Source organism: Anabrus simplex, chromosome 2 (genome assembly GCF_040414725.1).
Source record: "Anabrus simplex isolate iqAnaSimp1 chromosome 2, ASM4041472v1, whole genome shotgun sequence".
NCBI classification, from domain to species: Eukaryota; Metazoa; Arthropoda; class Insecta; order Orthoptera; family Tettigoniidae; genus Anabrus; species Anabrus simplex.
In genome coordinates this window covers 905612783-905639159 of record NC_090266.1, presented here as the reverse complement: position 1 = coordinate 905639159, position 26377 = coordinate 905612783, and the positions used below count along the sequence as shown (strand labels likewise).

At 42.5% G+C, this 26377-nt stretch overlaps 1 protein-coding gene across 7 annotated transcripts in view; it reads left to right on the top strand.

Moving 5' to 3' along the window:
• Positions 1–26377, top strand: part of Marf (Mitochondrial assembly regulatory factor) — a 601407-nt gene that overhangs the window by 376465 nt on the left and 198565 nt on the right. For all 7 annotated transcript variants that reach the window (XM_067141663.2, XM_067141660.2, XM_067141658.2 and 4 more), the window contains one exon: positions 19896–20051. In XM_067141663.2, the coding sequence (XP_066997764.2) occupies positions 19896–20051 (156 nt within the window). The remainder of the gene's footprint in view (positions 1–19895; positions 20052–26377) is intronic.

Sequence of the window (26377 nt, the reverse complement as noted above, 5' to 3'; positions counted from 1 at the left end):
TATATTTGCCTTCTTTCCGAAAATTAATTCGTATTGTGTGAACCCTGTACTTGTGCTCTTCGTGGTGTTATACACAAAACTAGCCGTGGGCAAATACTTGTCCCAGTCATTTTGCTCTCCTGAGCAGACATAATGCCTTAGGTACTCCGTGAGTACCTTATGGGATCTTTCTATGCTACCGTTCGACTGTGGCCTAAAGGCCGTAGTATGCGTTTTTCGAATGCTCAGCGTTTTACACAGCGCCTTGAACACATCACTCATGAAATTACTGCCCTGGTCAGTGAGAATCTGTTCTGGTATCCCGTAGATATTTATCACATTATTAATTAGCGTCCGTGCCACGGTTTCTGCCTCCTGATTGGGCATGGCACTCGCCACTAGGTACTTCGACAGCTGATCTTGGCATGTCTGAATGTACCTATTTCCAGCCTCTGTCAACGGAAGAGGTCCAACCACGTCTAGGGATATTTTCTCAAAGACCGTGCTAGGTGTATCCGTAATCCTCATGGGAGCCCTGACGTCTGGTCTGGTCCCTTTATTCTTTTGGCAAGAGGGACATGTGCGTACATAGCGCTCAATGTCTCCTTTCATGCCCTTCCACTGAATCCGTTCACGTACCCTGGCGTACGTGCTCGCTTTTTCGTGGTGGCCTCCCACCAAAGAATCATGACATTCTTTCAAAATGGCTAGCTTTTGAGCTTCGTCTAATTCATTCTCTTCCTCAGATGAGCTATTCTCGGACGAAATTTCCTCTGCGTTAGCGTCCTCGGAAACTTCGCTACCATCTGCTTCAAGTCCCTCTGCCGTAGCGTCCTCGGGTTTTGAAGACAATACCTCCTTTCTTTTCTCGTCTGAGGTCTGAGTTTTTCCTGTTGTCTCCTGATGAGACATGTGCTTAGCCGAGTTAACCACTCGTGCTTGGCACTTGGGTTCAGTGGGATTCCTACTCAGGGCATCTGCATTGCAGTTCTGTTTGCCCTGCTTATATACGATGTCAAAGTCGTATTCCGCTAGCTTCAGCCTGAACTTTAGCAGGCGTGAAGACAGATCTTGCACGTTGAAGACCCACTTCACGGCTTATGGTCTGTCACAACAGTAAATTTTCTCCCAAACAAGTACGGTCTGAAGTATTTTACTGCCCACACTTTTGCCAACAATTCCTTCTCAGTTACGCTGTAATTCATTTCTGCTTTATTAAGCGTTCTACTTGCATAGGCAATTGGAAGATCTTTCCTGATAGGTCCTTGTGACAGTACTGCCCCAACCGCTTCGTTGCTCGCATCAGTGGTAACAACGAATGGTTTTTCAAAGTCCGGATACTGCAGTATAGGTTCCTCAATTAGCTTTTGCTTTAGTGTCTGGAACGCTTGTTCCTGATAGTCTCCCCATACAAAGGGAACATCCTTTTTCACTAACTGATACAGCGGTTTCGCAATTTTGCTGTAGTTAGGTATGAATTTCCTATAGTATCCACTCAGTCCGCAGAACTGCTTGATCTGGCGGCTAGTGGTCAGCCTCGGAAAGTCCTTAACGGCCTGTACTTTATGCAGGTCTGGTAAGACTCCTTCATCAGTAATTACATGTCCTAGGAACGCTACCTCGGTTCTTAGGAATTCACACTTATCTGGCTGGAGTTTCAGCGTGTTCTCTCTCAGCTTTAGAAATACGTCCCTTAGCTTCGCATTGTGCTCCTGGATTGAACTACCATACACAATGACATCATCCAGGTAACACAGACATTTTATACCTGTTAGCCCTGAGAGCACAGCGTTCATCAGTCTCATAAACGTGGCTGGCGCGTCTTTCAAACCCATGGGCATCTTCCTGAATTCGTACTTGTGCCCTAGCGCAGAGAATGCCGTCTTTGGCCTGTCTTCAGGCTTCAGCAACACCTGGTGATAGCCACTCGCGAGATCTAAAGTTGAAAAATATCTCGCCTTGCCAAGGGAGTCTAACAGTTCTGAAATTAATGGCAGGGGATAACTGGTTCCTATCGTTATCTTGTTCAATTTTCTAAAATCGATCATGAGCCGCCACTTCTGTTTCCCTGGGGCATCTAACTTCTTCGGTATTAAAAGTAATGGTGCATTCCAACCTGATGTGCTAGGCGTGATAATTTCATCATTCAGCATTTTATCTATCTGAGCTTGTATCTCTCCCTTCTGTGCTTTGGGAAGTCTATACGGTCGTACATTAATTGGAGGTTGATCTTGGGGTGTAGGGATCTCATGCTGTAGTACGTCAGTGTGAGTCAGTTTGTCTCCCTCGAGATGGAAGATATCATTATACTCAGCGCAGACGGCGTATATCCCTTCCCTATCTACCTGCGTGAGGTGATCAACTCGCAGTCAGTCTATCACCCGCTGTGACCGGGGCTTCTGGGTGGCCGGTTCTCCGTTCGCCACTCTACTGTTCTGCTCTACCTTTCGCAATTGTGCTAGGCAGGTCTTATGTACACTCGTGGACTGTGTAAAGTCACCGCCTTTTCAGTGGTATTCATCATGCTAACCATTGCTTCGTGGTGCTCTGATTTGGTTAGGCACCCTGCTAGGTACACCCCTGGAATCACCTCTTCCTTCTCAATAATTCCTAAAGGTAGATTTCGATCTACTTGTATGACAACGACCTTCTGGGTCCTTGGTTCGAGACGGATCACCTTCGTCTCTCGCGCCCCCATAGGGTATTGTCATCCTCGCATGGTGACATGACCCTCCTTATAGTCAATCACGCTATCTGTCAGGATGTCTCGTCCAACTATACCATCCTGAGTTAATTGGAAATCACTCCCTACGCATGAAATGTATGACTTGTATTTCCAATGGCAAATTGCACAGTAACTTGAGTGTAAATTATTCCTTTACTTACACCCGCTAATTCAATTGATTTGCTCCCGTCAATCAGGCATTCCTTGGGTTGCCTCTTTACCGATTGCCTCTTTACTAGGCTGACATCGGACCCAGTATCTATCAAAAATCCCAACGCCTTCCTTGATTCGCAACCTGAATCAGTATGCCTTCTATGTCAGAGTTCTTGGGACCTTCTGGTCTGCGGGCCTCCGTAACTGTCCCCTTGCTACGAGCCCGTTCTAGTTTGCCACCTTCGTGGCATGCGTACTGCCGCCCTTCTTTTTGAACCAACAGTCTTGGGTTTGGTGTGACCGCTTATCACAGTGTTCGCATTGGGCTCGGTATCTTACGGCCTTGCCCCCTATGCGACCACCTTGAGTTTGGCTTGTCATGGCCCTGTTGCCCGTGGACTTGCCTTGGGCTTTTCGGCAATTTCTCTGAATGTGGCCCTGTTGGCCACACGAATAGCACCTACGACTATCCGTTCGCATCACCGGAGTACGTTCACCTTGAGTGCATGCACCTCGTCGACAATTCACCTGTATGTGCCCTTTCCGGCCGCAATGATAACAAGTTCTGTTTTCCCCTGTCACTGGATTTGGTCGTGTGCGTACTATGCGCACTGTTTCTCGTACCTCTGTTTCCTTATCCCTTTGTTTCTTTCTACAGTCATGTTCAATGTGGCCTGTCTTTCCACAATAGTGACATTTTAATTTACTGAATGTGCTCCCTGTAGCTGTATTGGAACTAGCGGTCTTTGTGGTGTGGGCCCCTTGCGTTCCCGTGTTCTTACAGTTCTTTCCTGTGTGACCTTCTTCGTTACAATTGTAGCAGACCACCCTAACACTAGCATGTGTTGTCTTAGTGTGCCACTTTGGTGCTGTACTGCGCTCCTGTTCTGGTTTGTGCTCTAAACCCTGAACTATGTTTGTGTTGTAGGCCCTCTCGTGCCTTCTTTTACATTATTACGGTTTCTTCCTGTTGTGCAATTGCAACTCCTTTCTCAAAAGTAATGCCCTTTTCTGACTGTACCCTAGCTTGTATTCGAGGGTTGGCTAACCCTTGTATGAAACTAGCAACACATATTATTCTCGTCATTTTCAACTGTGCATCACAATCTTCCTCTAATTCGTCCTCAAGTATTGCCTCTCTAAAAGAAGCTGACAATGTTTCTATCTTATGAGCCCAGTTTGCGACTGTCTCTCGCGGGTCTTGCGCAGTTTGGAACATTTGGCATATGTACAAATCTAACGTGCCTTGCTGGCCGTAATATTCTGTTAATGCCCGGTTGGCTTTCTCCCAATTATATATATCACGTCTGTACAATAATTTATCTCGGGCTCTGCCCGTAACCTTTGTTAAAATATATTTTAAAAACAACTCTTGTTCTTCATCCTTTATCATACGAACAGCAGCATCTACGTTTGCTATAAATTCATGCAATCTGTCTGGTTGACTGCCATCAAATTCTCGTCCAATGAGGCAATGTCCTTCTACTACTGTTACAAAAGGCCCACTCATACTTACTGATTCCACCTCGTCAAGCATCTCAGTGCCTTGGTCTGCTGGTACTGAAATATTCTGTCGTGCCATTTGAAATAATGTTCAGCTTACCTTAATCTTCAATGGTACTTTACTGCTGGGCTGGATGAGTAGTTGTCTGTAGTGCTGCGTCTCCACCGGATGGCGTCGTTTGCTGCTGGACTGCTATCCCTCTGATGGGCTGGCTTAGTAGGCTGCGGTAGTGATGCTCCTCTTCTGCGATGCGCGGCACTCAGAACGAGAAATAAACGGTAGCGCGGTTCGGACAATCTTCTGCGAAGTCACGGTTTTCTCACACGGAAATCTTCTACGAAGTCGCGGTTCTCTTACGGACAATCTTCTACGAAGTCGCGGTTCTCTCACGTTATTTCGGTGAGTTGACTGTTCGAGAATCGAACTCGGGACCCTGCACTACCTGACACCTAATTTTTATGTGCCTGTCTTGACCTACCTGTCCTGAGAGACGTTCTTGTAGGTTGGTCACCAGGCAGTTGGAAGTTGAAGTATTACCTGTCCTGCCGAGCGGAAAGTGGGGAGGTAATTGTAGGTGTGACTCTGTCCCACAACTCACAAAATGAAAGAATTGATAATCTCCACTGTCTTTTATTTCCTAAGACGACTAAGTCTACTATATATAAGTATATACAAGTTGGATATGTCTTTCTGAAAAAGAAGAGAGCTTGCTCCACGCGCCTACTCTACGACTATGCATTTATCTGACTTTTGCCCTGCGGCACGTATCACTTCCTGACACGAACAATTGCTCGAAATAGCCTCGTTCTGAAAGTACGAATTACTGGTTGGGAGAGAGCCCCGTGCCATCTTGGCCTAGGTTATATCTGCTCTCCTGAAGCAAAGGTCGATCCCTTCCCCCCATCCTAGGGGTTGGGTCTTATGGGCGTTACTTACCTATTCACCTTGTCGATGGCGCCCTCAACTAATTATTCTCAAATAATTATCCCAATACATGCTGCTCTGGGCACTACTGTCTCTGTCTCACTTTGTACTTTTCTTTCCTCGTCTCTCTAAAGTTCAACTGTACTGGGGCTTGTTCCCTGCCTTGTCCCTTTGTCGGATGTCGGCAAGCCGCTTAGCTTGCATACCAACTCTGTTTGTCCACATCAAACAAACAAGTATATCCTTTCTTGTCAACAGGCTTTCGTAAGCGCATTTCACAAGCTGCTCTCCACTACATGTAACTTCTTAAAAAGTTCCTTCTAAATATTAATTCTGACTATAATTATTATACAATTACTCTGATACTACAAGGTGTCTCATATCGATTATTATTCTAATACTAGATTGTTTCCCTGGACACCTTGAGTTCGCGTCTCGGCTGCGAATCCCGGCTGCCGTCCATCTGGCAGTCCGCCGGTTCGAGTCCCTGGGGAGGTCTGTACACGACAAAGTATAACACAACATGCTTTCTCATATCTTCTCATGTCTCCTGTAACCTATACACGAATGAATAGAAAATACTGTAAAACTCGAGTGACAAAGGTGCATTGTCCTATACTCTTACCCTGTGTTGCAGAACATTACATCAGATTTATACATAGTATTTACAGGTATTAATAAATTATATACTATTAATTACGTGTTCTTATATAAAATAAAGTTGTATTAATAAACATACAGCAGAAGTTTTGTGACACGACCTCACATGTTCTGTTACACACGACAGATCATACAACACACAAGTAATAAATGATACAACCACGATCTGTACCAAATAAAGTCTGCTGACAACCTGTCATACATAACTATGTAGATAATAATCAGAATATTAATATCACCACCTACTAATCGAGCTCAGTAATTTCACTATTTACCCATGGATTTAGAGAATTGTTTTTTAAGTTATACTAGTCCATTACACACTTTCATTAATTTCCCCCCTATAACTTGAAACCATTTCAACAGTCTATTACACTCGTCGACTTTGCCTTGGTCGTAGATTATATTGTTTCTCCTCCTCGACGTCGCTGGGTGTGCTCTCCTCCTCTTGACCGGATCATGCTGTGTCATCAGTAGCCTCTCCTCAAGGTGGACCCATGGCAGTACCAGGCTTACTCTGTATGCGCAGCAGTTGGGTGACCCGCCGCAATTCTGATGCGTGGACCTCGACAGGACGGTTGGTCTTTACTAAGTAGACACCATGGCCCAACTGCTTATCGACCTCGACGGGACCAACCCACTTAGGAGCGAGACCTGGTTAAAACCCTCCAATCTTATTACTGACTGAGTGGTTATGTCGCAATACTTGTTGGCCTGGTAGGAAGATCTGGGTCTCCTTGACATCTCGAGCCTTGGCGTGGGTAAGGGATCTCTTCTCGGCCAATGCTTGCTTTTCCTTGATGTCCTGCTGCTGCTTATGCTGCCACTCTGCTAGGGAAACAGCTGCATCATCTTGATCAGAAGTGGGTGGTGGACGAATCTCCCTATCCCCGGTGCCATATAGCTGACGACCAAGGAACAGCTCCACTGGCGAATGGCCAGTGACACGATTGGTGCGTTGTCGTAGGACAAAAAGTGACTGTGGTATCTGATGGTCCCACAGTCAATGTTCCTTGTCTGTTAAAAGGACCCGGACCACCTTTTTTAGCTTCTGGTTCCCTCGTTCTGTTGGATTAGCCCTTGGTTTGTAGATAGGGGTGGTGCAGTGTTCCACACCCAATTCATTCATCATTTGCTGCCACTACCTTGGCGTGAACGACTCCCATTGTCTCATAGAATGCACCGTGGATAACCATAGCTGCTGAATACCTCATCCTGTAGAAGACTGGTGATGCATCCAGTCATGGCTTCTGGTATCGGCAACCTTGTGAAGAGGTCGGTCATTACTAGTAGTCCTGTTTTACCCCTTGGTGTTCTAGGGTAAGGACCCATCAAGTCGAGGGCTATGGCCTCCCAAGGGCGCTGCGACCTCCTCCTTCGCTGACTGGAATCTGCCTTCCTGTTGCTTGCCTTGGTGCAGGCGCAAATGTAGCACCCTTTCACATAGTCAAGGATGTCTTTCTGCATGTTGACCCAGAAAATATCTGTCAGATAGACTGATATATCTCTTCACCTCCAGGATGTCCGGCTTCAGTGCTGTCGTGGAACTTCTTGAGAATATCCTTCGTGTGCTGTCTAGAGATCATCACTACTGCAGGCATGTCAGAGAGGTGAGATGTGTACATTAAGAGTCTTCTGTCAACCTGACATTTCTTGTAGCACCTCTTTAATTCCCTCGCAACGAGTCGACTATCGGTGTTCTGTCTCCTAATCCACTGCATCATGGTCCTACAGGGCTTGTCTTGTTCTTGCCATTGCTTGATTACTGCCAGATCAAGTTCCCTCTTGATGATTATAAGAACAGGGTCATTGGGTTCGCTGATTGGATATGAGAGTTGTTTGATGGGTGAGGAAGTGCTGCATTCAATGGTGTGTGTTATAACTTGGTTTAGCATTAAATCAGCAACCTTGTGGCATGGCTGTTGGGAAAGTCATTTTTGAGGAGCTTCTTTTTTTTTTGCGGGATCTGTTCCTTCTCCATGGTATGTTATATATTATTTTGAATAATATTGAAATATATCATCTCCGAGGTAAACGGGATGGTTATGCCAATAGTTTTTCTCCCTTTGAAGGAGTGAATGGGGACCCTAGCCCATCTCTGGTACTGAAGTTCGCAAATTGTATTATCTCAGGAAGGTCACTAGGAACAACCTTCACACGCAATCATTTGTGAGTACTCCAAAACAATTTATGATCTGTGGTGTTTTTCCTTTTTATGAATTTATTTCTCTTTCATTTGAACCTTTGATTTTTAGTAAACTTATGTTTAAGTCATCCCTTTCTGTCCTTTGCTAGTAGTAAGGTTGGTCTAGTTGGGTGTATATACACTGACTGACAGTGACAATGCAACACCAAGGAGGAGTGGTTCGAAAGGGATGAAAGTTGGGGAAAAAACAGAGGCGGCACGGATGAATAATTGATGTTTATTTCAAACCGATATGCAGGTTACACAATGCGCACGGCATCGACTCAGTAGGATGTAGGACCACCGCGAGCGGCGATGCACGCAGAAACACGTCGAGGTACAGAGTCAATAAGAGTGCGGATGGTGTCCTGAGGGATGGTTCTCCATTCTCAGTCAACCATTTGCCTCAGTTGGTCGTCCGTACGAGGCTGGGGCAGAGTTTGCAAACGGCGTCCAATGAGATCCCACACGTGTTCGATTGGTGAGAGATCCGGAGAGTACGCTGGCTACGGAAGCATCTGTACACCTCGTAGAGCCTGTTGGGAGATGCGAGCAGTGTGTGGGCAGGCATTATCCTGCTGAAACAGAGCATTGGGCAGCCCCTGGAGGTACGGGAGTGCCACCGGCCGCAGCACATGCTGCACGTAGCGGTGGGCATTTAACGTGCCTTGAATACGCACTAGAGGTGACGTGGAATCATACGCAATAGCGCCCCAAACCATGATGCCGCGTTGTCTAGCGGTAGGGCGCTCCACAGTTACTGCCGGATTTGACCTTTCTCTACGCCGACGCCACACTCGTCTGCGGTGACTATCACTGACAGAACAGAAGCGTGACTCATCGGAGAACACGACGTTCCGCCATTCCCTCATCCAAATCGCTCTAGCCCGGCACCATGCCAGGCGTGCACGTCTATGCTGTGGAGTCAATGGTAGTCTTTTGAGCGGACGCCGGGAGTGCAGGCCTCCTTCAACCAATCGACGGGAAATTGTTCTGGTCGATATTGGAACAGCCAGGGTGTCTTGCACATGCTGAAGAATGGCGGTTGACGTGGCGTGCGGGGCTGCCACCGCTTGGCGGCGGATGCGCCGATCCTCGCGTGCTGACGTCACTCGGGCTGCGCCTGGACCCCTCGCACGTGCCACATGTCCCTGCGCCAACCATCTTCGCCACAGGCGCTGCACCGTGGACACATCCCTATGGGTATCGGCTGCGATTTGACGAAGCGACTAACCTGCCCTTCTCAGCCCGATCACCATACCCCTCGTAAAGTCGTCTGTCTGCTGGAAATGCCTCCGTTGACGGCGGCCTGGCATTCTTAGCTATACACGTGTCCTGTGGCACACGACAACGCGTTCTACAATAACTGTCGGCTGAGAAATCACGGTACGAAGTGGGCCATTCGCCAACGCCGTGTCCCATTTATCGTTCGCTACGTGCGCTGCACAGCAGCGCATTTCACATCATGAGCATACCTCAATGACGTCAGTCTACCCTGCAATTGGCATAAAGTTCTGACCACTCCTTCTTGGTGTTGCATTTGCTCTGTCAGTCAGTGTATTACATATGACAGGAGGAGTCCAACTTTGAACAGTTTCTTGTTTGCTCTGATGGACGATTTATCGGACCTGAATACTTTTCCACCACATTGCCCCTCTGCATACTAGACTCTGGTATCTTATTCATCGCCTCGTATTATCACGATTTCTTCATTTGCGTTTTTCTCCGTGTTATCTCTGCTGTTTGGTAATGTCATGTTTGGACTAACAGAGTAACCGCGGATGGGGTGACACAGTAAACTATCGCGCCTAGCAAAAAAATTTATCAGGGTTTCCTTTTTTTTTTTTATGTCCTGCACCGTTATTTCACCCACACCAAACTCTCCGGCTAGTTTGGATGTCAATACACCAACTTGTTGACTTGTCTGTATAATTTTCAGCTTTTCACTGATTGGTTAACCTTCTGTATTTAAGTTTACAACCATTCATATTGAAAACTGACACAGCCACAAATCACAGTTGATAACTCGCACAACTGACTTTGATTCAAAACTTCAAAAACACTCCTGCAGGTATGTTCATATGTTTCAGATATCCTGTTAGCACTGTCTCTGGATCTCTGGTGCACCTACCCTTCATAACTTGGTTTAGCATTAAATCAGCAACCTTGGGGCATGGCAGTTGGGAAAGGGAAGTTTATTATGGTTGCAGTGTACAAGTAGGCCTACTGTTACACTCCAGAGCACTTAATTCCAGTCATTTCAAATTGCTATAATTTCATCTCCATGCATCGTAGTGCATAATAATTCCTTTTAAACGACTTGGAAATGATTTTACTATGTGTGATGATTAGTTACTGTAAGAATGACTACTTAAAAAAATAACTCTTCAAGACCCGCAAAGCAAATTATCCTCGCATGAATTATCAGGAGTACACTACAAATATGTACTCTATACATGTTTTGGCATTAGGACTAAAGTCTCGAATATTTATTTTGACATCTTCTATTCAGGTGATTGCTTCTGGAGAAGAACCACAAAATGCATACAGGGGACATTCCTGCACGATGTGATTGATGGTCTGCAGTTCAGCACCACAGCCACAACAAGGGAAATCTACCTAACCCCACTGATGTAGAGCTGAACCAATCCTGTTGGTGATGCACCTGATTCTGTTCAGCTTGGGGCAGACTGAAACTGGCTCGTTTTACTCTTGGATCAGAGAAATGAGTGAGGCCCCTGGGAGAGTACTTCAACCATTCTTCTCTCCAAGCATTCCTAAGGCTGAAATGGATAGATGCGACATCTAATGCTGTTCTCCTTGCTGATTTTCGAGATTTCATTGTAGTTTTAGTGGACTGTATTGTGTTCTGGAATATAGGGTTCACCTCATTCTTAATCTCTTTCCTACCATGTTGGGCAGGAGTTTGCTGTTTTCTGATGCGAGGAGGCAGAACGTTGCTAAATGCTATACCGGGTGGTACAGCTGCCCCTATTTTTTCCCGAATATATGCAACCAGCTTGGACGTAAATGCCTCTTAGTCCCATCTTGCGCAACACCTTACAGCAATGTTGTGTGCAGTTAACCCGATGTAGACTTCTCTGCACAATGGAAAAATGGTACAAGAGGCAGTAAGTGAGGTCCATCTCAAAAACACTGTACCATTTTATGTAGAGCAGTGTCCAATACTCTACTAATTTTTACGAAATGTTACTCTACTGTATAAACCATAAACACGCCTATAGCTGTCGGTAGAGAATTGCGCACCTGATTGGTCAAAGAGGCCATTTTCTTTTGATAGAAAGGGCGGTCGTGGTATCATAGAAAACGTGATAGGGTAAGACCAATTACAGACATGTCAATGCACCACCATTTTGTACAGTCTCATCACATCGAAATCGATAGAAACGTGTTTTGCACTGTAGTTTATAATCTGTGGCACGCAAATGCTGTACAGCAGATGTGATAGCTTACGCCATGTAATTACTACCGTTAGAGCGATCAAAAAAGGCATAAAACGGGACCATAAGGCTGTAACTCATCAGTAACTTGTCGAAGCGGGGACTTCCGCTCTCCTCGTGAATACAGAGTTACAAGGATGGCGCTTGTACGTTGCAAATAGCTGCGCGGAATTACATATGGAAAACGTACTTCGATAGGTTACTTGAAGCAGGAAGGGTTCCAACCATTCTTGAGTCATGCATTTTTTTATGTCATTTCGTATTCGCCTAGGCATCGTTTACGAAGACCTTTCTGAAGTCTCCGATATTCTTCTACGGAAGTTATAATAAACAGGTATCATAAATATCGCCACATACGCACCGATTGTGAATACCACCTGAAACATAACGCTGGACTCATTCAACCAAGTAACGCGTAGAAAATGGTTGCAACTATCTGGGCGTAAGAGAGACGCGATTCTTTAGTTCACTGTGGTATTTCACATTCGAGTTCAGAACTTTTAACATCAACGATCAGTATCGAAGCGATAGCCTAGGTAATTCCATTAGTACAGAGCTACGAGACCAATTCTTTGTTGCCTGCAGTGGCTACATGGCTCCAATCGCAGCGAGCATACGATATGTTAGCAGGCATTTGGAGTTCGAATCTAGTTACGAGCTTTTCAATTTTATTTTTATATTATACCTGTAAGGCCATTCGTAATAAATATTTAACGTTCTTAAGTCTCAAAAGTAATTTGCCACCTTTACAAAAAAAGCATACATACGAAAGGAATAATAACATGCGACTTCCATATGGCAAACGACTACAGGGAATGAAGCGCAGTGCACATGTTGTCAACATTCTGACCCACCCATTCAACCAAGCAACTGCGCACGTTCGACTCGAAGACCAACTAACAGCGGTCTACACTTCATACGTAGGGCACATGAAACAGCATATCGTAATCCTAGCAGCAACGTGTGAGCACGTACTGTACGGTTAGCACGAAAGCAAACATTATGTATTCACGAGATGATTATGTGAATATGGTACTACTTTATGGAGAAGCAAGGCAAAATGCACGGGAAGCCAGACGCTTGTATCAAGAACGATTTCCTGGACGAAGGCTGCCAACTGCAGATACATTTCGACGTGTTGAAAGACGGTTGCGTGCAACGGGGTCATTTCATACATTACCCCCCGTTTGGGATGCTCCAGTGACGTCTGGAAATAACGACGAAGCTGTTCAAAATGCAATTGCATACAACCCGCACACAAGCTCACGGGCCATAGGAAATGAACTGAACATCAGTCATGTATCTGTACTGCGAATATTGCACCGCCATAAATTCCACCCTTTCCATCAACAGCTGCACCAGGAACTTCACGGAGATGACTTTCCAAAACGGATAGAATTTTCGCAATGGATATTACAAAGAGTTGAAGCGGATGCGAATTTCTTAATGGACATTCTCTTTAGTGATGAATCCAGATTTCACAACAACGGAACTGTTAATCGTCACAACTTCCATTACTGGAGCGTTGAAAATCCTCACTGGATCAGGGGAGCTCGATTTCAGGTACAATGGGGCGTCAACGTGTGGTGCGGGATACTAGGTGACAAGATAATTGGACCATATTTCTTCGAAGGGAACCTCACGGGACGACGCTATCTAGAGTTTCTTCGTGAGTACCTCCCACTCTTATTGGAGGATGTGCCCCTTATGACACGGTTACGGATGTGGTTCCAGCAGGATGGAGCTCCCCCACACTGGTCGTTGGCAGTACGGAACCATTTGCATAGGACATATCCTGGACGATGGATTGGACGAGGGGGTCCGGTCACATGGCCGGCTAGATCACCTGACCTTACTCCACTCGACTTTTTCCTCTGGGGTTATTTAAAGGAAAGAGTCTATGAGCAGGAGCCTGAGAGCCCGAATCATTTACGGCGGCTCATCACGGAAGCCTGCAGGCAGATTCCACCACATATGTTGCAGCAAGCAAGAATGTCTCTCCTCCACCGTGCTCAGATGTGCATTAACGAAGCAGGTGGTCATTTTGAACATTTGCTTCATTAATCGAATGGCCATGCATAAGCCCATCGCACCGCTGTCGGTACAATCTCACTTTATTGCAAATAGCTCTTTTAAGAGCTCCTTAAAAAACAAACATAGCTGAGTACCTGCAATATGAGAACTGATCATGATTTAGATTTGTCGTCAACAACACGACTCTCACGAACATCAACACCGCAATAAAAATATTCGTCGTACACAGGACTCGAACCGCCTACTAACGAACACCGGTACTCTCCTCTAACTTTCAGCAAGCTCGGCTATCACGAGTTGCTGTTTAGCGCTGTTGTGTTGCTGCTACTTCTAGTCATTCACCAATAATATTCTCTGTACAGGACGTTTCTGCGACACATAATTTTCACGATTCTTTACCATCAATCGGTATTTTATCATTAATGCTGATTTGCTTGACACAAATAAACGAATTATGGAAAGCGTTGTAAGAGCAGACATTGTAGTGAGTAGTCAAGGTCAATATTTTTAGGTTCGACTATAATCTGCAGGTTGCATAAAACTGCGTGAATAGGGGGAGCTGTACCACCCGGTATATCAATATTGAGCAAACTGAAAGTGTTGCAACTAACAGTTCTTTTGATTACAACATTGTTTCTAATTGCATCACATTTATCTTTTTGAATTCTTTGTGATGACCATTAATGATAGCTGAAGGTTTTAACCTCTTTTTTGACCTTATTTCTAAAATAGCTTTTTAATCTCCGGAGCATTGAAAAAGAGCACTCGGTATGTATGGGAATGGTAAGAATTATATGGCCTGAGTTTCTTATGTTGTGTAAGTATATCAGAGTCTGTATGAATTTTAAAAACCTTCATAAAAACTAAAACTAAATGTGCTTGCTTTCACTTTTTAAGATATCACAAAACTTATCATTATGTTTTAACCAAACAAGCTGGCCATGCGTAGAGCTCTGCGCGGATATACAAAATATTATCTGCATCCGCTCTTCCTTCATCCACATCCGCGAGTGGTTACCCGCATCCGTGAATGCCTATCCACGGATATTATAAATATTTAACTACAGCATTTTACACCCAAGGTATTGAAACGGATAAATCTGTTAACGTGATACAATAGCCCTGCTACCTGGCACCAGTCACTGGCAATTTGCAACTTGCTTTACGTCGCACCATCACGGATAGGTCTTATGGCGACGATGGGACAGGAAGGAGCTAGGAGTGGGAAGGAAGCAGCTGTGGCCTTAATTAGGTACAGCCCCAGCATTTGCCTGGTGTGAAAATGACAAACCACGGAAAACCATCTTCAGGGCTGCCAATAGTGGGGTTCGAACCCACTATCTCCCGAATATTGGATACTGGCCGCTATTAAGCGACTGCAGCTATCGAACTCGGTACCAGTCCCTGGCTTAAGAGGGATTTTCTTATGCGATAACTACCGATGTATTGACCTTTGTTCCTTGTTTCCATTAACTGCGGGGATCCGACTCGTTGGCTGAACGGTCAGCATACTGGCCTTCGGTTCAGAGGATCCCGGGTTCGATTCCCAGCCGGGTCGGGGATTTTAACCTTAATTGGTTAATTCCAATGGCACGGGGGCTGGGTGTATGTGCTGTCTTCATCATCATTTCATCCTCATCACGACGCACAGGTCACCTACGGGTGTAGAATAGAAAGACCTGCACCTGGCGAGCCGAACTTGCCTTCGGACACTCCCAGCGCTAAAAGCCATACGCCATTTCATTTCATTAACTGTGGGCAGGAGCTGGTTAGGGTTGGTCAGATTTATGGCTTTATGGTTTCAAGGCTCTTTATATATCACCATTCTCCCATACCAGTGTCAAGGGTTGCCTAACAACAAGCAAAAATAAGAGCATATCTGAGCGAAAATCAATAAACTTCATTATTTAGAAATTATCTGCAAAATTACGCACACTGACATACAGTTTGCATCTGCCAAGATACCAACTTAGCAGATATCTGCATCCGTGCAGGGCTCTAGCCATGTGGTTATGGTCGCGCAGCAGTGAGCTTGCAGCCCTGAAGATGGTTTTCTGTGGTTTCCTATTTTCACTCCTGGCAATTGCTGGGACTGTAAATTAATTAAGGCCATTGCTGCTTCCTTCCCACTCCTAGCCCTTTACTGTCACATTGTCAACTTAAGACCTATCTGAATTGGTGTGATGTAAAACAAATTAATTCATGTTTTAATATTTATGTTAGATTTTTTTCTGCTTCTTCTTGCAGAGAAAGGTTGGTATTCTTCTGAAGATGGTCTATTGTATTTTCTAGGCTATGTTCTTTCCCTGGGACTCTATAGTTCATCCAGTTCAAATGGCTGATACATTCTCATTCCAAAAGAAGAACTACTGCTTGTTTGGGAGATCCACTGGGAAAAATGAAATGGCATATGGCTTTTAGTGCCGGGAGTGTCCGAGGACATGTTCGGCTCGCCAGGTCCAGGTCTTTTGATTTGACGCTTGTAGGCGACCTGCGCGTCATGATGAGGATGACATGATGATGAAAACGACACACACGCCCAGTCCCCATGGCAGAGAAATTAACCAATTAACCCATTCGCCTCACATTTAAATACCATAGGAGTTCACTAAGAAATCACATTTAAATACCGCTCTATGGCCGTCGTCATCACACTATTATTTAGAAAATCATACAAAACCAACTAGTAAATATTCCTTTCTGAAAATTTGTATGCATGATAAAGAAGTAATAAACTTACCAATGCCGCTATTTTAGTACGTCTGCTGGGTGTGGTACACCTCAAAACATTCTTCTAATTGACGAGCTATGCCACACTTTTTGCACTGCCAGCAACTTTCGCTTCTTTTACCCCGGCTGTAGCACACAAAACACACCTTCTTGTGACTTTTGATTTCTTCTCTGTAGGGGGAATACGCATGGGAAAGTGGGCCCATGATTTAGCTTGTAATCTGGTTGGGGTGGTGCTCGCTGAAGGTCGACCTTGAACCGAGTACTCCGGCAACTGAACAGTCTCTAGTAGCTGCTGCGCAATGCTAGTTCAGAAGTCCGTGTAGCTCGTCTTTCTGTTAGCAGCGATCTTGTGATACACAGTGAAGGAATTGAAAATACACATATCTAGGAGGTAAAAGAATATTTTCCTGTATCCTTTCACTGTGCGTCGCATGACGGGGAACAGAGCTGTAACCTGATCCTGAAGGTCAACACCACCCATCCCCTTCTGGTATTCAAGGCCACACTTGGGCTTTATCACTTCTTCCCTCGGGGTATGTCCTCTCTTTCGTCTGAGTTTGCCTGTCGCTGTCATGTCAGCTGATTTGTGTTTAGTGGTGAGAAAGCAAACATCCTTGTTATCTTTCCACTTCACACACAACATACTGTTGGCAGCCCACATCTCGTACTCTCCACGTTTTAGTTTCTTCTTACTGTTATCGTGAGGCATGTCTTTTCGGTTCTGTCTAACAGTTCCAATTATATTCATCTGCTTGTCGTGTAGCCTTTTGAATAAATCTGGGGAAGAATACCAGTTATCTAAAAACAATGAATGTCCTCGGCCTAACAAGGGTTCACACATGTCGAGCACAACGTTTGTACTTGCTGGCAGACTTGGATCCGTTACATCATCGCCTACATAAATTTCGAAAGACAGACAGTAGCCAGAACTTGATTCACAAATTTTGTAAATTTTTATTCCAAACCTAGAATGTTTAGACCTATTACACTGGACATATGAAAGGCGGCCTCTGAATTTCATTAGACTTTCATCTAGAGCAATTCTGAAAATTTGGAGCAGAAATGTTGTATTATAGGCATAATCTTTCTTAGTTTGTCACTACTATCGACTTGTTCATCGTCAAAAAAATGTAAAAATCGTGAAATTATAATAAATCTTCCCCTGCTCATGGTTTCACAAAAAATAGGAGTGTTTATACACCTGTTTTTACTCCAGTATAACTGTATTCTTGACTTTCGCACTTGTGACATTAGTATAACTAACGCAAAATATCCCCTAATTTCGTCGGGTGTAGTCTCAAACCATTTTTCATCGTCTTTCAACTTTTTTTCTGTCAGGATTGCTCAACTGTTTTGCTTCACATGAATTTGTCTCAACAGATATTTTGTCAAACAAAGGGTTCATGTATTCACAAAAACTGAGAGTTCAGATAGTGGCTGCATATCAAACTTTTTCAATAAATTTTCACTAACCCCACTGTATTCACTAAACTTATGTACAACAGGTTTATTGTCACTTTTTGTCCAGTTCCAGTCAGTCAAGTTAGTCTGTGCCGAGGTACGAGCTCGTTTCAAAAGACTCGGCACACCGTCGTTATTTGCTTCACTTCCCGTGTCATCAGAACTATTATACGCATCGCTAGTACTCGAACTAAGGACTTCAGGGTCTATTTCATCGTCACAAACATCACTGCCTTCAATATCACTCTCTAAAACACTATCTATTAGCTTCCGTATTCCTTCTTCATCAGCACCAGCATATCTGCTTGACGCCATGATGGCAACTGACAAGAGCGAAATTATGTGAAAAAGATTCTCTTATCTCTTGTTTCGGAAGTGTGCGAGAACCTGGTGAAGGGGAAAAACCAAAGCCACATGTGTAAACTTCAGCTCAGAATGCGTACAAGTGGCGTCTGTGGGTTAGTGACCGAACTACATGGATTGATGTACAGCTGTGCATCGCCGCGAGCAGAACTCGTCATTTGATTCATATGCCACGAATAACTACGACGAGCTAGAGTCGTCAAATGATGCGATTGATTAAGGTTAAAATTCTCGACCCTGCCGGGAATCGAACCCGGGACCCCTGTGCCCAAAGGCCGGCACGCTAACCATTTATCCATCGAGCCGGACATCCACTGGGACATCTGATGCTAATGAAATGTTTGCTCTGGAGCATGATTCAATAGAGAGAGTAAGCAGCATACTTTCACCATGAAATACTCCACTATGTCAGTCATTTGGCCATCCCCAATCATCTCATTGCTGCATGTCCTGGTCATTCAAGATGTATTTTCTGGCTTGCCAGGTTACCCTACCTAATGGCTTTGAACTTTTTCTTGTGAGGCTATTTAAAAGAAATACACAGGAGGCAGAAGATAAGTTATATTCAACTATTCGTTGTTCAGGTGATGCAGCAAGTCTTCAGCTGGAGCATTTGCTGTGTTGAAGAATGGGTTGTCCGGTATCATGTTTCTCACCTAATAGCTATCTTGTCCATGTCCAACCCTACTACACCGGGCAAGTTGGTCTTGCGGTTAGGGGCGCGTGGCTGCGAGCTTGCATCCAGGAGATAGTGGGTTTGAATCATATTGTCGGCAACCCTGAAGATGGTTTTCCGTGGTTTCCCATTTTTGCACCAGGCAAATGCTGGGGCTGTACCTTAATTAAGGCCATGGCCGCTTCCTTCCAATTCCTAGGCCTTTCCTGTCCCATCATCGCCATAAAACCTATTTGTGTCGGTGCGACGTAAAGCCACTATCAGAAAAAAAGAAAATAACTCTACTACATCAACAGCCTATTTCAAGTTTTCAGAAATATCGATTCACTGGAAATAAGTGAGACACATCCTGCTCAGAATAAAAGAAAATACCAATTATAAATCAGGGCAATCCGACCTATTATGAGAATCTGCCTCTTCATGGTGCTGCTATTCCCTAACATCGCCCATGCCTTTTCCAACCAAGCCAAGAAGGAACATTGCAAACAAACTTCAGCCTTTCAATAAAATCTGTATGGTCATGTTGTGTACTTCCTGTTGTATTTAGTTTTTGTTTGCACCTACAAGCATGCAGCAAATGCATTCAGAATAACTACTTACAAAATAATAATATAAGAATCCATATGTCTGCTAGTCTGTTCAGGCAAAAGCATCTGTATTATGGTGTGTGCATGTCGAGTTGGACAAGTCTGTGCAAGTTGTATGTAAAACATGCTGGTGTCCTAAAACCATATATTAGAGGTTAGGTGGCTGGCTTGCCTGCTAGAAGGGCCAAGTCGAGAACAAGTGTTCATTTTGATTGATTGATTGATTGATTGATTGATTGATTGATTGATTGATTGATTGATTGATTGATTGATTGATTGATTGATTGATTGATTGATTGATTGATTGATTGATTGGGCATCAAGAGATTAAGAGATTCAGTCCTTGACATTACTTAAGTAGTCAGTGTCAGTTAATTTTTCATGTCTTAGTTTTAAACCAAAGTCTCTTTTTTTTTTCATAATATGGTATATTTCGTATTACATTTACAGATTCCAAGAGATTTGTTATCTCCTGTCGAAAGTATGGATGTAAATCAGGTGAAGTTTCCACAGCGACCTTCTGATGATTGGTCCCTTCCATCTCAGATTGTGATGGCATCACTTGGTTCCCAAGGAACAATGGGTGGACTGCTTGTATCAGGATTTGTAAGTAACTTGACTAAAAATGAAGCCCATATCATTGTCATGTTTTCAGCACCTTTTTAGCATTCATTACAATATTTATGTTTTGTTTAGAATTACGGCTATGTCCAGGGATTTGTGAGAACTTCCACTGCATGACAACAAATATTGATGTGGGTGCCTTTGAATGAGTACTTGAAATATTTTTTGCAAGACCCTCAATTTGGTCCAGAAGCTATAAAAATCAACCAGTCCAGTTCTGAAGGAGTCTGCTGAAATGGAATTTAATTCTGAAGTTATTGCCTCTGTTTTGCTCTTTTTAGTCCTGAATATTACTGTTGCGAGCTCGGATGAATATGATATATTTGATTATTCTAGAATTGCATCACTCTGAATGGTACTTGGAGATGGAAAAGTGGGCTTATTATAGTGTTGAAATGTGAGATGGCCATATCCTGTAGCACAGTGCCTGAATGTTACAGCAATTTTCACCAATCTGTTAAATCTTCCTTGTCTGCTTCTGATCCACTTGTCAGCCTGAGCTGGATGTTGGACTGATAATGGTGGTATGTGCTGCTTTGAGGGGGGAGAACAACAAGACTATCAGCCTTCTAAACACAGGACTGCAAGGTTCAATCCATAGTGACTCCAGTGGCCATTATCAACAAGGTTTTTCACATGCAGAAAAATTGAGTTTTTCCAAATTCACTTCAAACTGTAGATAAGTTTGTGCGTGGAAGACACTGATAAACATCATATCTTATTGTCTTCAGAGCTCGGTAACAGGAACCTCTTCCCTTCTGCAGAGAATTACAATGCAATGAGATTTTATTCCTTGTGCTTATGATCAGAAATATGGGTGAAGATATATTTAATCAGGAAACTGCTTATTTGCATCAGAGGCAGTTAGTCATTTCCATAAGCATCTTTGAACATCAGAATTCCTGAATTGTATGGACCATTAAGTAAATATATGAAAGAATGGTGTAAACAATGATTAGCCCAATGGGAAGGATGCCACTTACAGAAATAGCAAGAATAGTATCAATAATAAATTGCTGAGTGATACAATAGAGCTGTTTATTTCATTTGATGATCTTGCAACTTCACAATGTTATTCTTTCACCTCTGCTATAGAATTTTTCATAGCACTTTTCTCTTGTAGTAATAATGGGTCAATTAACCCCCAGTAGTAGGAGTTTTTGAATTGTTTGAAGGACAGATATGAATTCTCTCTCCAATCATAGCTTTCTTATTTATATTTGAGAAGATTTCTTACATGATTCTGTTAATGTTTTCTTAATCCCAGTATCTTAGAATATTAAGCTGTATGCCAAAGTTCAACCCGGACCATCTGAGTGACAAGACTGCAGTAACTGTGTTATCACCCAACACCTGAAGCTGTATACCAGTACCAAATGAAATGTAAAGTAAATCACATAAGTCTGCTTCATCACCCTTCTGATTAGGTTGATCTTGTGCACGAGAGGAATTGACAATGTAGAGAATATCAGTATACAGTGTACACTTACCATATTCAGAAAATGAAAAAGAACCGTATAAAGCCCTTGTTCCAGAAGATGAAATTGTATTCACGAATACTATAGGTATTGTACCATACACAATAATCACATTAGGCCATATTCCAGTAGATAGTCTACAGAACATATCAAAGATTGCTTCAGTACCCCTTCAGTAATAAAATAAAACAATTTGTTTCATGTGGCATTCTTGCAACACTGTACTATGTCATTTTCTCTTATAAGGTCAACTCGAAGTGATCATTCTGCAGAATAGAGTTCCATGTAAATTCTATCTGGTGGTGCAGTTGGACATGGATTGTCACTGGTGTTGAAGGGCAGACCAGGCATTGTCCAATCTAGTCCCACACTTGTGCATTAGGAGACCATGCTTCCATGGGGAATTGACAAACACTTTCAAAAGTGCAATGGATTGCAACAGACAGACCTCCTGTTGGATTAGTGTATCTTCCTATTGTTGCATGAATGGTTGCATATTGGGATGGTTGGTTGGTTCACTCTTAGCTTAGTGTGGTGGCATTTGAAGGTGTTCATATACCCCAACCTTTTATCGGCAGATTTGCTGGCATGTAAGAGCACTCCTCTGGGACACAATTCGAGCACCACAGCTTCTCAAGAAACCGTGAATGTAGATAGTGAAACTTAAAAGCAGTAATGTTAGTATTATAGAATGGGATGGATGATGATCTGGATAAATTGTGCACTGTTCAATCTACAAACTCTGATGGCAAATGGACATTGTAAGCTATGGTTCCCCACTCTACAGTATGAGAGATTGATCTTTTTCTGTCACTATTGTATACATTACTGAAGATGTTTCTCACCTGGCCTCACGTGCATCTGACTGTCAATACCGTAGAGAATCTGCTTTTACAACTGAACAAACTCAAAGTGACAACATTTGCCCTCCAGATACTCCTGATTCTCACACAGCAGGAACATATAAGATTGCTACCAGGAAAGGCATCCAGCTGTAAAATTGGGCTAAATCCATACAAAAATGCTGACCCCAGGAAACTGGGAAAAAAACAAAGAAGAAAATTATTTATTATTATTATTATTATTATTATTATTATTATTATTATTATTATTATTATTATTTCTAACTTTACAACATTTTCTGTTCATATTTCCTGTTACATGTGTTAAATTTGAATTTTTTAAAATTATTGTGATCTGTACTTTAAGGTACTCTTTAAATATGTAAAACGTTTGGACTGAATGTATTTATATTTATTACTCCTAAAAAATATTCAAATATATTAGTAAAATCTTTCTTAACTTATTTTGCTGCTACCTTCTAGAACAGAGTTGCTCAGATGGGTGCCCATTGTGGCTAGCCCAGTGCTGCCAGGCTAATTTGTTTGATATGAGGGCGGCTTATGTACCACGTTTACATCGCATTCACTTGAGAGAGCAAACACACTTGGCACGGGACAGCAGCAGTGACATTAGATTGTGACTGTGAAGCTCCCCTCGCTCCATTTGGTGAAATGTTTATTTACAGGTTTTTTAAAAAGACTCTAAAATCGTAAGAAAAATCTACATTTTGAAAATACTGAAAATACTATGCCCGATATTATTAGGCCTTATTTAATTTTCCTACAGTTGCACATTCAAAGAAAACTGACACGTTACAAGTTCTGTGTTACAATGTTCATATACACAGGGTTGAATCATGCAAGCTACGATCTACAATTTCTTTGATGGGAAAGACAGAATTTCCACTAAGTAAAAGTCCTGTTATTCATTCAGTAAAACATAATATATTCACCTACTTCAAGTTTAATGCTTGATTTTGCACTGTGTTGTGATTCTATTTGACTTTCCTTGTTCTTTGAGTTTCTGAAAATAGTATTTAAAATTTATCATCAGACATCCATTGATAATAGCTAGCCTCTAAATAGTGAGAGAGTTTTATCACTAGTGAAGACACAGATATTTAGTATCTGAGTACAACACTGTAAATGCATTACCAAGTAGATATACAGTATATCTTGAAATGAATAATCTAATGTTATTTCCAGTTTATCAAATCATTTAAACTCAAGGAAGAAACTACAGCTTATCCACTTTACTCATTATAATATTAAGAATGTTTCTAATGCATAGCCCGCAAAGAATATAATAGTGAAAATTGTAATTTTGAATTGGTATTTTGTAACACTCTAACCGTGAAATTACCGAATTACCAATATTACGTCCCGTTGAATCATCCACCAAGCCTGGGATAGACAACACTGAGCTATCTATCTTTCCCTGCTTTGCCACAAAACAGGTGACGACAATGGGGGTAAAGCTTAGCATTACCATTATTGCTCCCATCAGTAGCTAAAGAAAATGGTTCATGTTGCATATAACCAACGAGTTCACTTCTTGAATTCGTAGCCATTTTTTTCAAAATGTGTCTGGTTTTCGTACAACCACAGCCATATTTTTTTTGTAATTTCTTAACCTGGAAACATTTTGCTAAACAGAGCATCAGCATGATCGACAGCAGCTAAAGGGATATTGGAGTGAAAGAGCATTCTACTTTTCTAATTTTCTAATTTTCTGACTGCCATCATTAAATTTTGTATTGGAGATGTGTTTAACAGATTTAATCCTTTCCCACGGAATATCTTTGACTCACTGTCGGGCAAAACCTAGAGCAATAATTTGCTTGTCAGGAATAGTTGTGGAGTACCTTCACTAAACAATTTATTCTGAAAAAACCACTTAAGATATCACTTTCAAATTTTGTAACAATGGAAAATACACTATAGTTATTCTAAAATGATACAATGAGATCACCTAATTACACACAAGACACACACACACACACACACACACACACACACACACACACACACACACACACACACACACACACACACACACACACACACACACACACACACACACACACACACACACACACACACACACACACACACACACACACACACACACACACACACACACACACACACACACACACACACACACACACACACACACACACACACACACACACACACACACACACACACACACACACACACACACACACACACACACACACACACACACACACACACACACACACACACACACACACACACACACACACACACCCCCCCTTGTTCAGAATGATACATCAGAAGGCATCCAATATGTTGCATCATGTTAAATTGCTTGTTCTTGAAGTCAGTCTAAATTGCTGGACATGATGGGGCTCTTATTTTCTTGGTAATGCAGAGAACGCAGGAATTTACCCTGAATCTCCCAATTTATTTCATTTTCGGGATCAGTCGGATGAAGATATTTAGATAGCAAATCGTGCTTCCTCTCGGACATACAAACTATAAACAATTTTTGACTGAATGGGATTGGAAGATAAATTGACATTAGTTGGAATAGGCTATTATGTAATTAAGTAGAGGCTCATATCTGAAACAGAATTAACTGAAGAATTAAAACTGATAATTATGTTTTTTACAAGTAGGCCTAATATTTTAAAAGGAGACTACCTGAATGAACATTTACTGTCCTATGCCGTATTTCAATTTCTCTCAGATTCATATCCTGTCCCAAATACTTCCCATACCATTTTTATTATCATACCTACAACTTCAAACTCATTACCATTGCATTTGTCAACATATTGATCTAATTTGTAACAAATATCCTCCGCATTCAACTGGTTATGAGCAGCCATGTTGCTGCAATGTGTTTACATTCAGTCAGCTGTCTGTTCTATCTGAGAAAACGTATAGAAGAACGCTTTATTTTAGGATTCCGTGCATGCCAGTAGTATCTAGGAAGCGTAGGGAATTCACTGGTTCCAAAAAGTTATATGTTTAGCAGACAGATGGCAGAGGAAGTCGTTTTGAAAGTCGAGTACGCTTTACTACGCAACCCACGGGAGACTATGTGCGACTCCAGTACGCTTTACTACGCAATCCGCGGGAAAGAGTTAATGTGATTTACTAATTCTGTTCTTCCTCTGTGAGAAACGTTTATATCACACAAGCACATAGAACAGTATAAGAATGGCTGTCTTGCGTTGCACAACCTATAACTCATTAATGGGAACTCAACAGTCCGAAAGGTGTGATGATTGCCTTTTTCGGGATGCAACTATATGTTCTCCTCAGAACCTGATTGGTGCCACCAAGGAAGTGTGTGAATTGGCTAGACACTGGGCACACTACATTGTGTGGGGTAGGCCCACGTGATGTGATATTACCTAGTTACTAGAAATGATAATATGCTTGTAGTAACGTCACCTTAGGGGTAACGCAAGTGTAATCAAAGTGAGGTTATGACTTCAATGGGGAGTTCGTAGAATCCCAGTAAAGTATACATATATGCGCAGTGGAAATAAAAGGAAAATAAGACGGACCCAATGCTAGAGAGGGAGGGCCGATGAATATAAGGGCAAGAACAAGATAATGGAATATCAAATAACGTGTGTATATATATATTTTTTTAAATTCGAACCAGCAGAAAAGTATAACAATTTATGATCAAGCAACAACAGTTTAATAAGGTTTTTAACAACAATTTGAAGAATTGTACAATAAAAATGGAATGTACAAATTGGTATAAATTAATTTAGCATTTACAGTTTTTTTCATGCAATACGTTAATTGCCAAGACACAGCTGATGATAAATAACAGGAGTACCAACGTCAAGAAAAGATAGTCTATCTAAAGCTTACAGGTGAATAATAAACTTTACAAATAAAATGGCAATGAAAATAATAATTAAATTTAGAACCAATGCTGTAGGTAAGAAGCTGCTTGATAATGCAATAGTGGATA